At 42.4% G+C, this 14169-nt stretch overlaps 1 protein-coding gene across 1 annotated transcript; it reads right to left on the reverse strand.

Annotated features, from left to right (window-relative positions):
* Window positions 1–11882: 11882 nt before the first annotated feature.
* On the reverse strand, window positions 11883–13815 carry LOC125687045 (maestro heat-like repeat-containing protein family member 7). Its single transcript, XM_048931794.1, has 6 exons — window positions 13756–13815; window positions 13073–13228; window positions 12814–12915; window positions 12585–12687; window positions 12291–12347; window positions 11883–11980 (listed from the first exon to the last, which is right to left on the reverse strand). The coding sequence occupies exons 1-6, from the start codon at window positions 13813–13815 to the stop codon at window positions 11883–11885; spliced, it is 576 nt and encodes a 191-aa protein (XP_048787751.1).
* Window positions 13816–14169: the final 354 nt, after the last annotated feature.

A 14169-nucleotide genomic window follows, 5' to 3' on the forward strand; every position in this document is an offset into this window, starting at 1 on the left:
AGATATTAAACTGCGAGATCATGCTTAAATTGTATGTGATCAAGCCAAAAATCTGAAGATTGGGAAATGGGTCTGTACCATGCTCATCTCTCTGACTCACACATTTTACATTAGTATCCTCTCTGCCTCAGTTTCTTTGTCCAGGAGATGGAGTGAGCAATACCTACAGTTGCTCACCTTTTGAAAGGGTTTGATATCTCTGTAAGAACGATCTTATATAGTTACATTATTACTTAGTTTTGGGAGGATTAGGTTTTTAAATGCAGCTGTGTTTTTAGTATCAGAAAACTTAAAACCTGGCAAGTTTATTATAGATGTCTGTAATATTTATAATGTGCTAGAATTCCTAGGAATAACTCCAAAGGTGAAAAAAGTAGAATATATTTAATATATATATGTAAATAATATATTTAATATATAACATGAAACATTTGCATCCTTTATTATTGCCGTTTCGAATATATGCCTCTTTTCTTTACCTTACACAAAACACCCCTATTTCCAGTTCCATCACTGCTCTGTTAAGTAATTTGCGAAAAGCTAACAAAGTCTGGCTACATCCTCATAGCGACTGTTTAAACCCATTACTTTCTCTTTTAATCAAATCGCTGTTGTGTCAAAATATACAATTCTTGCCATGAATCTCACTGGCTTGTTACAGTTCACCGGTTGACCTTGAAAATGTTTGCTCTCCTAAGCGTCTTCTCTTCGGCCTCCAGCTAAATTGCTCAAGACCAGGCCTGATCATTTTTCTATACACAGAGACTTCTCATTAACATAAACAGAGCAGCAAGCTTAACTGCAACAAACAAAAATCAGCATTAGAAAAAGAAAATTCAAGAGATCCCTTGGATGCAGAGTGCATTCTGCAATATTTAGAGTCCTGCTACCTTCAGACATTTCTGTTAACATTTATATCCTTAATTTTCTGTGGGAATAACCCCTCAACCTCAAAAAGCAATATATTATTTTTGTAGCTGCTTTATTCTTCTTTGGTTTGTTTTTTTTTTTCCTTAATTCTATTATTTCCTTTTGAAAATATCTTGAGCCATCAAAGAGCCAAGAAGGGACAGTGTTGTGGTGTGCAAAAGCTGGTTACTCATTAGCACCAAAGATCTGTGCACATCTTAAATGGGGAGTTAAGTGTCAGGGGCTATTTTCATTGTTTAATGTATTAAAGTAAATAAAAATGTATCTAAGATGTGGACACACAATTAGTTTTGAGTTATTTATCTGGAGTTTGTATGGTTTAGAAAAACTCCATCTTCTTGGCTGATCCTGTCCTAATGCATTTAACTTCAGCCATCAGCTATGATTAAACACCTGCTGTTGTGGGGAAACAAAGCACACTAATCCAATATGTATTTCTGACATCTTAAATATCACCCAGTCCCCTGACATCAGGCACAGCTTTTCAGCGGGATGGAATTCCAGAGCATATTTTTCTAATTTATGGATGGACAATAAATCAAAATTAAGCCTTGGGCAATGAAATATACATCAGTGCAGAATGAACTGACTGCAAACTAGGGCACAGAACAGCAGCGGGGAGAGGGGTGCATTAATGGAGTCCTGAGCTGCAAATGCTGATGTGAAAATTAAGGAAGTTCCTCTCATATTTTATTTACAGAGAACAAAAAGAAGAGGATAGCAGGAACCAAATGTAAGCTTTACACTCTCCTCTCCACTGCTCAGGAGGGAATTATCCTGCTGATCCGATATCACCATTTTAAACCGTGACTGCAAAACGGATGGCACAGTGGCATTCTGTCTATACAGATCCATTCAGATGCTGAAAGCCTGGAAGTTTAACTGGAATGTAAATTTCTCAGGTCTGCATTCTGCATTGGAGATTCTGTAAAAGCAGAAGGAGGGAAAGTGGATGAAAGCCAAAGAAGTGTGTGTGTTGGGGATGAAGAAATAGAGAGGAAGGAAAAAGGTAAAGAAGGAAGTAAGGGGAAGAATGTTGGAGGAAAAAATAAGGAAAAGGTGTAGGCATAATCTGTAGTGAAATTCTGAAATCTGTACATATAGAAAGAGAGTCTGTATAATTTGTCCTAATCATCAAATCCTTAGATTTGCAAGGTATCTTTAAAGGTCATCTAGTCCAACTCCCCTGCAATGACCAGGGATATCCACAGCTACATCAGGCTGCCCAGCCTCACCTTGAAATTCTCCAGGAATGGGGCATCCACCACATCTCTGGCCAGCCTGTTCCAGTGCCTCACCACCCTCACTGTAAAAGATTTTTTCCTTATATCCAACCTAAATCTACCTTCTTTGAGCTTGAAGCCATTTCCCCTTGTTCTATCAATACAGACCGTGCTAAAGAGTCTGTCCCCTTCTTTCCTGAATCTTCCCTTTAAATATTGAAAGGCAGCTCTCAGGTCACCTTGGAACCTTCTCTTTTCCAGGTTGAACAGCCCCACCTCTCTCAGCCTGTCCTCACAGGAGAGATGTTCCATCCCTTGGGTCATTTCTCTGGTCCTCCTCTGGACACGATCCAGCAGGTCCATGTCCCTCCTGTACTGAGGACTCCACATCTAGACTCCAGAAGAGACCTCACCAGTGCAAAGTAGAGGTGCAGGATCACTTCCTTCGCCCTGCTGGCCATAATTCTTTTGATGCAGCCCAGGATGCTGTTGCCTTTCTGGGCTGTGAGGACTAATCCTGAGGTAGCTGAGTATCAGAGGGCTCATTTTCAGATGACAAAATCCTCAATACTACAGCAAGCAATTTGGAGTTTTACTTTATTCAAATGCAACAATGGGCTTTGTCTCCTAAGTTTGATAAATAGCATAGACTTTCTTTTGGCTGGAGAGTAAAGTGTTTTTACTTTCTTTAAGCAACAGGAATGGAAAGTATAAAAGAAAACAAACTGGTTTGATGAACCTGAAATACTAACCTTAGAGATTCAGAAAATCTGCAACTCCACTAGGTTCAGCCAACCCAAGATTGACTTGCATTAAATGTTGCATTCAGAACAACCTTTATTACAGTATGTAATTATTCTATCAACAGATAAATGGTGTAGTTTTTCTTACATCCAGATCTCATGGAGTGCAACCCATAGCCACTCATAGCATGGGGGACTTTTCTTCGTCTGACATCTTTTGAATATACAGTAAGTGACTTCCTTAATGTGGTCCGGTCTGTTGTCTGTCCTGTTTGCTGGCCCTCAATGAACATGTTGCTGAGAACACGTATCGCATACTTGTTGAATATGCAGGGAGTCCCATTAGTTTTAGATAGTCTACTTTTGCTTAAAACTAACCTGCAGACTGTTGGATATTCCATCCCCAGTCAAATCTGGTCACATAAGAATATAGTGAGCAGTGAAGTGCAAGATGCTCAAATCAGGGCTGGGCTCAAACAAGTTCTAAATACCTGTGGCATGGGTACCTTCTTAAGTAGTTTGTCTTTGTGAAGCAGCATGAGATTCTTGACCTGCAGGGAGTCTAGCATGCAGTATGTAATTGTTATTGTTGCTCTCAGCTGGAAGATAATGAACCTGATCATACCTGCTTTGTTTTTAGTTATTCAAAGATACAATGAAAGTAGCACATTTAGACATTTTTTTCCAAAGTGAGATTGTCACATATGTTAAAAAACCATGTCTTTGTCCTGTGTTGGATAGTAGTGAGATTTTTTTTTTTTTTTTTTCTGAAATGAATGGCTGCTTATGTATTTAAATTTAGGTTAGATTTTTTTTCCCCCTTCATTCCCATTTTATAAGTTTATCTGTATAACTACCATGCTGAATATATTTAAGATTGAGGAGTGTACGGTCTGTGATTTCTGTAAAGTTCTTAGGAGTAACTTTTGGAAAGAAAAACACAAGAAAAAGCAATAAAACAATTGCCATCTTTTAAAAGTAACAAAAAATCCATTTCTTTTTCAGCAGCATCCAGCTGCTCCTAGAATACAGCTACTCAAACGCCATGGTGCTCTTAGAAGTTGTAGTTTTGTCCTTCTGTCAAGAATTATCATGTGATGACTCATCAAGTCTTAGAGCTACTGTATGCCTCACCTGCATCCAGTAAATGACTCATTAGAGCTTTCTGCAAAGAAACAAAATTTAGATGTGTCAAATACTTGCATAAGCACATATTAATAGAATAATAATAAAACAAAGATAACTTTTTTCATCAATCCAGAAGCTTTGTCATTGCTTTTATGTATGGAAGGAAGGAGTTGTAAAGGTTGAGTACTTTTCAGAAAAAAAGTTGGTTTATGATTGTAAAAAAAAAAATCTCCAGAGTTTTCTTCTAAATCTCTGATGCCACCCAAATTAAAGAAAATATTGTCAGCGAGATTAAAAGCTGCTTCCAAATTATTGTCTGTGCTTTTCCTCTTCATCTTTTCTTTACTGATTAGATCTAGAGATGAAAAAAGGAGACATGCTGCTGGATTTGGCCAGCACACCACAACAATTATTGATTTAACAGTGGAGAAGTTATACAGTCTCCCTACCTCTTCTTCCACATAAAACACTTATATTAGATTCAGCAAGGCATAATTCTTAGCTAAGGATAGAACATCTATATGTAGCCCATGGATTCAGCTCTCACCTTCCCCTACCAGTGGAGGATCAAGCACCACCAAGTGTGTCCAGCTTTGCACATCTCTCTCGTTCTTATAAGAATACAGTTCCACAAGCCATAGAGGTCATTTCAGAATGGAGAAAAAATAAAAGAGAAATGAAAATCCTGGTTGAAACACTGGTTTCTTCAGGACTTTCACATCTAGAATATGGTCAGACACCCTCATCCAGTACTTATTGAGTAAATTTTCGAAAGTAAAATTATGCTATTACTCAGCAGTTTTCTTGATTTTACTATACCCCTTAGAGAGAAAACCTATGCTTGTGGAGGTGAAGCAGCTGGTTCCCCAGGTTCTCTGAGTTGCTTTGCTCTGGTTTAAAGGCTAATGTCTACACAATTAGATGCTGAATAACCTTCTCATGTTTTCTTTAATGGTGTGTGCTTGACCAGGATAACGGATGGAAAATTGCATTAGATTGTTCCTGCCTACTTCTCATTCTCCTATTGACCTGGTCTTGGGATAAGTTAACTCCCCCTTCTAATTTCTGATTCCCCAGCAATCTCCCCTAGGTGAGGTGCTGTGAGCCCTTCTTGAAAAGAACAACAAATAACATTTGTGTTCCTAGTAAATGCAATCTTATTTTCTTCTAACCAGCAAGAAAATTCTTAGGACATAAAATTAACGGGTAAGATTAATGAGGTTAATGCACATAAAGTGTTAAGCAAGAATTTTCATTTTTTATGTATATTTCAAAAAAGATGCTCATAGATTTAAAAAAAAAAAAAAAAAAAAAGCAGAGTCAGCAAGCTTTTAGCTAGTGGTAGGAGCACTGGTAGTATACAGTCTACATCCCGATCTTGGTTACACTGCTTTGACAGTGTACACGGACTGAATTGATTTTAATCACACACTTATTATGGAAACAACAAAGGTGGTAATATTGCAGTTCTGTTTTAGCTACTGTACAAAAAAGTGTTTGTTTCTATACTGTATAGAAATACGGACCAGTAATAAGTGTTATAGAAATGCTTAGATAGACAGAAATGATAGATGGTCAACTTGTACCATCTCTTTTCATGTCCAGAGAAGAGTAGTCAAAACAGCAAAAGGTATAACAGAGTGGTTGGACACCAGAAAAGGAGTTTGACAAGGCTGTCACATCTGTTCAATATTTATATAGGAATAATAATGTGTATTGCTGTTGATGGTTACCATAGAGGTATTAACATTGGCAGAAGGAGATGTTGTAATCTCAAGTATGCTGATGACATCCTTATTGCTGTGTCTGTGGTTTCTAGCACTGGTAATGCTAGAAGTGGCTGAAGCCAGTGCAGGTTCAGGTGCTATGGATGACAGCTGACAGCAGCATTACTGAATGGAAATGAACAGGTCAAGCAAGTAAAGGGGTTCTCTTCCTTAAAGCTGACAGAAAAAATGGAATTTGCCACATTCTCACCAGCAAGTAAAAAAAAAAACCAAACAAGCAAGTTTTCAATGGTCTATCAAGCATGTACAATAATTTGATTCATATTATAATACACACAAACAGAAGCCTTTAGCATCCATTCATTGGCATGAAATCCAGCACTATTAAGCAGAATAGTGCAAAATCAATGCTCTTCCTGAAGCCATTCACCATCTTACTGTCAGTTTGATGGGATCTTCAGCAGAGCTTATGTCTTCTGCTGGTGCACTAGATACAAGAGAAGCCATGTTTTGTTTGCAAGGACAATAAAATCAAAATAAGCCAAGTCCCAAGATTTAGCCAGAAGAGGTGAAGCTCAAGGTACAAAAATGCAGGTACTGTCAAACTGAGTTAAGGCCAGAATAATGATGACAGTATCTCATCCTGAGATGAGAGTGACAACAGATTGAAGGAAGGTGTCTTCCCAGATCTGTAAGCAGTTCCATCACAGTAACTTGCATTTTGTGTTTGGATTTTCTGACAGGTATACTGTGAGGGAGATTCACTGGGGCAAATAGCAACTTGCATATGAATAGAAAAATTCCAGAGCAGTATGTGTAAAATAAATCCATTGAGGACTTCACATGGCTGACAGTTAGTAACAAAATGTTATATTTCAGTGCTTTTTTTTTTTTTCTTTTTTTTCTTTTTTTTTTTTTTGGACAAATCACATAGAAACATAAGTTCAGAAACATGTGTTCAACTCAAGGGGTGCAGAAGGCCAATTAATATTTCATCCTGCATTGCACTGTGTGTTGTACAAATGAACAATCCCAAAGGATTTGTAATCATATCATTTGTGTATGAGTGTGTGCTTCTTTGTAAACATACCTTTACAGACATTAAAGGGCTGTTTGATAGATGAAGAGCTGGCTGCAGGATCGAGTTCAGAGAGTGGTGGTCAATGGCTTCACGTCTGGATGGAGATGAATGACAAGTGGTGTACCACAGGGGTCAGTGCTGGGACCAATACTCTTTAATATCTTCATCAATGACACTGACAATTGAATCAAGTGCACCCTCAGCAAGTTTGCTGATGACACCAAGCTGTGGAGTGTAGTTGACACAAAAGAAGGAAGGGATGCCATCCAGAGGGACCTAGACAGGCTGAGCAGTGGGCCCAAGTGAACTTCATGAGGTTCAACAAATAAAAATGCAATATCTTGCACCTGGGTCGAGGTAATTCTCACTACCAATACAAGCTGGGGGATGAACTGATTGAGTGCAGCCCTGTCAAAAAGGACCTGGGGAAAATGGTGAATGGGAAGCTGGACATGGGAGCAGCCCATAAAGCCAACTGTATCCTGGGCTGCATCAAAAGAAACGTGGCCAGCAGGGCAAGGGGAGTGATATCTGCCCCTCTACTCTGTGTTACTGAGGCCTCATCTGGAGTAATGTATCCAGATGTGGAGTCCTTAGGACAGGAGAGACATGAACCTGTTGGATCGTATCCAGAGGAGGATCAGAGAAATGATCCAAGGGATGGAACATCTCTCCTGTGAGGACAGGCTGAGAGAGGTGGGGCTGTTCAACCTGGAAAAGAGAAGGTTCCAAGGTGACTTTTAAAGATACTTTCCAAGTCTAAGGATTCTGTGATTCTGATTTGGTGATTTAAAAAAAAAAAAAAAAAAGTGAGAGAATGTGTAAGAGTATGTTAGCAAACTGGATTTATTCTCTGTTTTCATAAAAGGGAGGTATAAAATTATTTAAAGCTAAGCCTATTTTGCAGCAATACAGTAAATGTGGAAAGTTTATTAGGGTGTCTGAAAACATTTAGATTTGTCTTCTGTTCATGGAAGATCTTCTCGGACTTCCTTCATCATTATCATAACAATTCTTCTGTGTTTTAATCTTCATCTTTCCGATGTTATGAAGCCTGCTCTGAAAGCAATGCCAAGTATGTTATTATGCCCGTGGTGTTAGGGGTGGCTGTTGGTGGTATGGCAATAGAGATTGAGCCTTCTCACCAATATTCCATGGCATTTTGTTGCTGTGTAACAGACAGCAGCAGAGGGGCAGTCTGACAAAATGGCTTCTGACTCTGGAGTGTGTATAAAGTAAAGGTTTGTCATTGAACACCTCCACGAGGAGAAAATGGCACCTGCAGGCATTCTCTGATGTTTGCTGAATCTTTATGGATACTAAATAGAGGATGTGAGCACAGTGAGGCAGTGGGTAATGCATTTCAGCTGTGGTGACAGCAACAGTGGGTCATCTCTGCTGGTGCAGATTTTTGTAAGCGTGGCATTCATGCTCTTGTTCATTGCTGGTGAAAAAATGTATAGCTAATGGTGGTGACTATCCTGAAAAAATAGTGTTTTGTAGCTGAGAGTTTATCAAATACCATTATTGTGCTTTTTGTATCTGTTGCAGTTTCCATGGAAATAAATACGCTGCGTTACTTTGGAGAAACCTACATAGAAATTGGGCAACCAATTGGGCAAGAGCTTTGTACATATGGTCTCTTAGCAATATAATTAAAAAAAATAACAGTACAAGAACTGGAGATGGATTCTCATAGGTAAGCATAATTTCTTTGACATGACATGATATGATGCTTGCAATCTTAAGAAGGTCTTTGTGGTATTGTCATGGGATAACTCTAACACTGAATATTGGTCAACAGATAACTCTACTTTAATCTTGTATCTTTCAGGAAACAATTGCTTCCTGAAAGATGCCCCATAGCATGAACAAACCTGCACTAAAAACTTTACATATATGGTATTTCTACTTTTTCACATCAGCTATTTCTAAGGACAAGTTACAAAATACAAATACGTTGTGCTCTACTTCTTCAGATCAGTTCCCCCTTTTCAGTATCTAATGTAGAAACAACATTCCATTCCTACACCCTCAACAAAGGAGGATGTGGAGCTGTTGGAGCAAATCCAGAGAAGGGCCACAAAGATGTTCAGAGGTCTGGAACGGCTCCCCTACAAGGACAGGCTGAGAGAGCTGGGGCTCTTCTGCCTGGACAAGAGAAGGCTCTGAGGGGACCTAGTAGTGGCCTTCTAGCAGTACCTGAATGGAGCCTACAGGAAAGCTGGGGAGGGACTTTTTCTAAGAACACGTAGCTACGTGACAAGGGGAAATGGCTTTGAACTGGAAGAGGGAAGATTTTAGGCATTAGAAATAAATAAATCAGATTCATCTGCGAGGCACAAAGTAATAAAAGCAGGATTTTGACTATCAAACTGAGTGACTATGACAGCAGTTGTCAGAGGAAGGCACGTGTCACACACAGAGATAAATCCACCACAGCAAAACTAGCTGCCACATTCCATATCAGCGCTTCATTCCCACAGGAAGCTCTCTTGTTGTGTGGAGCAATGAAAAACTAAGGGATTTGAGTAGAGGTCTCCAGTAGCTCACTCCGTACCTACATGGTCATAGAGGCAAATGTCCAAGTTCTCTTTTGGAGGAAGCATGGCACTTTTTACCTCTGACTTTGCTCTAACCACTGCTGTGTGTAGTCTGCTTCTTTTTCATTACTCGCCGTAGTGCATGAAATAGACAAACATCCACTTCTTTCTTTTTTCTGCCATTGCTGTTGGTGTTGCTTTCCCCCCCAGCATGGGCAACTGATATCAGCTTTGCTGATGCTCTTCTAGACTCTTTTTCTGTGTTTTTTTTAGAATTAACATCTTCTCAGTTTCAAAAATACAACTTTGGCACTGTTTTCCCATTTGCAATAATCCAGTGAAATTCCCGTTGCATTTGATGAGAATAAGGCAGTCCATATTGCATTGTTAAGAGAAAATAAAACATGCTTGCACTGAATATTAACTCAGTTGCATGTGTGACCGAGCTACAGTATGTGGTCCTTGATAGGGGAAACCAAACAAAGCTAACAATCGTACCTGCCCCTGGAGCACAAGCTCAGCATAAGTTCTCCTTTTCTGGACCTTGCATTGAAATATGATGCAGAACAAGGAGGCAGGCTGATTAAGGCAGGCTCACACAACCTGACCATGCCGGGAAGACACATTTCATCCAAATAAACTCTTGGATCCAGGGCAACATCCATGGAAACAAACATGGATTGAATCAAATTACCTTGGTGTATTTTCCTGGTAAAACAGGTGATGCTTGAGGATCTTACCTCAAATTATCTGTCACAGGTTGTATGGGAAATCGTCAAGCAATCCTTAAGAGACTTGAGTTAACCCTAACCAACTGAAGAGCCAGTCAGAGAAGAAAGGGAACCAGCAGTTTTGATGACAGATCACCATCGTTAAGGAAGACAATGTTTTCAATATCTGGTCTTGGGACTGCTCTTGTCCAGACGTTTTTGTTAGCAACCTCGTCACGCTATTGAGATTTGGCGATGACAGAATGCCATTACGGTAGGAAAAGTGCCAAACAGAACAAACGATTTTACAGAGTGGTGCACTAAGAACAAATCAGGATGAGTAATAGGAAGGACTATAGCACAAAGACATAGAGCAAGGACTTCTGTTACCATCTGGAAAGGAGAATTCATCAAAATGTTGCCCATCAATGCAACGTGTCCTGTGTTTGCTTGTTTAGTACATCGTGAAGCTCTGTATACTTCTGATGGCAGTCTTCTTTGCTCTGGCAGTCACAGCTACAGCTTACCAACCCCTTCCTCTTCATGCTTTATGGCCAAGCAAATGCCATCTGTATGCAAATGCCTGAGCGTTTGCCATGTAGGTGACTTGCGCCATCTAAAATTCCTTGTTCTCTAGTACCTCCTGCTTTGTATTCCTTTACCAGTGCTGTAGCGTTCTAACTCCGTCCCTCCTTCCTCTATTCTTGTGTGCAGGGACCCTGCCACCAGAGTTCCAATTCAGTCCGCACAAGAAATTTCCTTAGGTGACTCTCTTCTCCCCATACCTTTAGGGAGAAGAGAGTTTTTGATGTGTTTTTCTGGCGTTGTTATTATTATTCATGTTAATATTATGATCATTGTAAGAGTTAAACGTCAGCAGAGAAGATTTGGATAATCATTTTCTCCCAGTTTTGAAATGTAAACCCGAAATCAAAGATCTTTCGCTCTGAATTTCTGGGTCTCCAGGGTATAAGGAGAAATGTTTTTTTCCCCTTGAAATAAAACCCCATTTGTCTTATTCCACATGGCACTCGTGCCCAGGCACACAGCACTACTGAGCAAACAGGACCTTGGCTTCAGCTTTGCACTTCATCTTTGCAAGAAGTTAGGAGAACAACTACTTTCTTACTTTATATCTGTCGAAGGCCCAGCCAAATGAGCAGATGCGCTGCTCAAAGCAACATAGGTGTCTACCATGAAGCTAGTCTTACTTTGTACACAGAGAGAATAGTGCCCTTGAAGAGAAGCCCTGGGGTACTTACAAATGATATATGCCAGATTAAAGACTTTTTTTATTTTCTTTAGTGGAACTACATGCTGTTGCTGATTGTCCAGCCATCCAATAGACCTGTATCCCCATGACAGGCCTCTCAACTCTCCAGAGAATCAATAGCACTTCCCCATTGAGTATTGTCAGCAAATGTGCTGAGGATGCAATCTTGCATCCAGACCAATCCTTTGATTTCCTTTGACACCACGAACCTCAAGGAAACAGCCTATACCACCATGGTTCTCCTCATGGGATGCAGCCTTCTTCAACCCTGATCCAGCTGCTCCTCTTACATGGGCTCCTCCAGGGGCAGTTCCCATTTGGAGCTGGCTGGGGAAGGCTCTTCTCCCAAGCTTTTCTCATGCTGGTTCCGCATACAGCCCACTGCTACAGAAGCCTTGCACATAAGCTCAACAGAGAAGGACACCTAGAGAACAGCTTTGTAATTGAAGTTTTAATCAATCATACTTATTAGGAAAGATGGAATTGCAGGGCCAGCAGAACAGTTCTGCAAGCCTGGCCCATTCTCATTTTTTCTGCTGCTGTGAATGTCTCAGAATATGGGTTGTCAAAGTTGCCTGAGAACAGACTAACGGATGACTGTCATGTTCCAAAAAATGGACAACTGCAAGAGAAGGAAACAAAACAGGGATGAAATCCACCAATCTGTAGAGACCTGCCAGCATCCCCTTCAGACCATGCCAGCCTCAGCCCCACCCATCACTTCTGCAGGCCAGGAGGAGCACATGAAACTAAGGGTTCAGCTGGAAGCCACCGCTCAGGATTGCTCCATCTGCCCCAAGAAAGTTCCTCTGCCCCTGCAACATTTCCTTGGAGCATGCCAAGACACAGCTGCACGCTGCTCAGGCTCTGTCCCCTGCCCCCCCCCCCCCAAAAAAAAAAGCCCCAGCACACACAGCACTGGTCTCACTCACCACTGTAGATTTTCTTCCTGTTTCCCTCACTTGGCTTCCAGGAGCTCCACGCCAAGCCTAGGTAGAGAGCTCCCATCAGATCCCCACTCCCCAGCACGCTCCCATGAGCACAAGCTGCAGTCCAGCCAGCCCAGCTTCTTCTGGTCCTGCACCCCAGGCAGGGACGGTGCCTGAGGGAGGACTGAGCGAAGCACCCATCGGGGCTACTGGCATGGGCAGAGTGTACCTGGGGGCTGCATGGCTGTGCCTTGCTGCCAGGGCAGAGTTCAAAGAGGGACCAGGGGTTGGGCTCACCAATGAACAAGAGAGCCTCCTGTCGCATAGTAGCCTGAGGATCTGTCAGGTACTGCAGGCTCTGCCGTATGTTTTTAACCACCCTCTTCCTCTTCTGCTGTAGCTGGAAAAGAACACAAAGGCATGGGACCCTTCCCAGCTGCAGGTGCGCCCCCCCCCCCCCCCCCCCCCGCCCCGACCAGTATCCCTTTCCTCAACAAAGGGGCAGGGGTTGTGGAGTTGTCCTTACCAAGCACTCCGTGATCCCCACCAAATTCCTCTTTTCAGCCTGATGCTCGAGCTCCTGCCATTTCAGGAACCTTGCAGAAGCGACTAGGGCTTCCCCAGCAGCCTACAGAGCAACAGATGCTGGGAGATGGCACCACAGACACAGACCCCAAGAGCTGGAATGGTTGAGGGAGCTTGCTGCCCTCAACCTCCAACCCCAGACTGCCCTCGAGGAGTCAGCACATCCTTGCCTGCATACTGTCCAGGTCTGAAATTCATACCTGTGCAACACTCGAGGTCTCATCACTGCTCCGAAAGAGCAGAGGAAGCAGGCCCCTGCGTACTTTCTCCTTCATTTTTCCCTTTTGCCACCACACCACAGCCTCTATCACATCTTTGAAGAGGAGCATGGAAGACTCTCGTACTTTATCTGACACCTGAGGGAGGAGTACGGGAGAACCTCAGCAACTCTCTTGTTGCCCATGGTGAGCACAAGAGCAGGTGCAACTGATGCAAAGCAAGATGCTTCAGAGTCATGTTCTGCATGGACGTGCTGTGAATTCATGCAAATCAACGCAACAGGTTTCCAGCACGCCTGTGCCTCAGAGTGCTCCCCCAGCGCCCCAGACAAGGCTGCCCCTTGGCATGTCTCCAGGGCACACGCTGCCTGCTTAGCCTCCATGTCTTTGCTATGGCACCTGGGGAGAATGCCCGGTGCTGGTAGTAAAGGGGCAACTGGAGAATCTGAAAGGAGCCCTTGGCAGCAGGTGCTCTGCACAGTGGTCAGGCTAGGCTGCAACACAGGGGCCTCATGTCATCAAGAACAACCAAGCTGCCAGGGACGAGGCCTGCTGGGCTGCAGAGCCCAGAAGACATCCCATGAGAGCCCAGAGGAGCAGAAAGAGAAGAACGCATTCCAGCCAAGCACCCAACTGCAGAGCTCAGCCTCCCACAGCAGACTTACATGATTAAAAAGATACAGGAGCTTGCCAGCCAGCTCCAGAGCAATGGGACGCGCCTCCATATTCCCCAGATGATTCAACATATTTCTGAAGATAGTCAGCACATTCAGAGCGATGTGCACATTGCCAAACTGCAGGGTCTCCATGACGTCTGGCAGCAGGGCCCGTATTTCTCTTGCCTGTACAAAACACACAATTTCCTTTTCATTAAGAGGGCAATGGCCACCATGGCCTAAAAGCCCTGATTTCAGAGCACCAGCCACACGCCTTGCTTCCTGGCAGCTGCCACAGCAATCGCAGCATCACACTCCGGGCAGGTGGTGGCCATGGGCAAACTGATACGGACTGATATGGGGAGATAGGAGAAGGAAAGCCAGAGAGCATGGACACCGTGTACCAGCTCACCCACCCCCTTT

The sequence above is a fragment of the Lagopus muta genome, chromosome Z (genome assembly GCF_023343835.1).
Source record: "Lagopus muta isolate bLagMut1 chromosome Z, bLagMut1 primary, whole genome shotgun sequence".
Lineage (NCBI taxonomy): Eukaryota > Metazoa > Chordata > Aves > Galliformes > Phasianidae > Lagopus > Lagopus muta.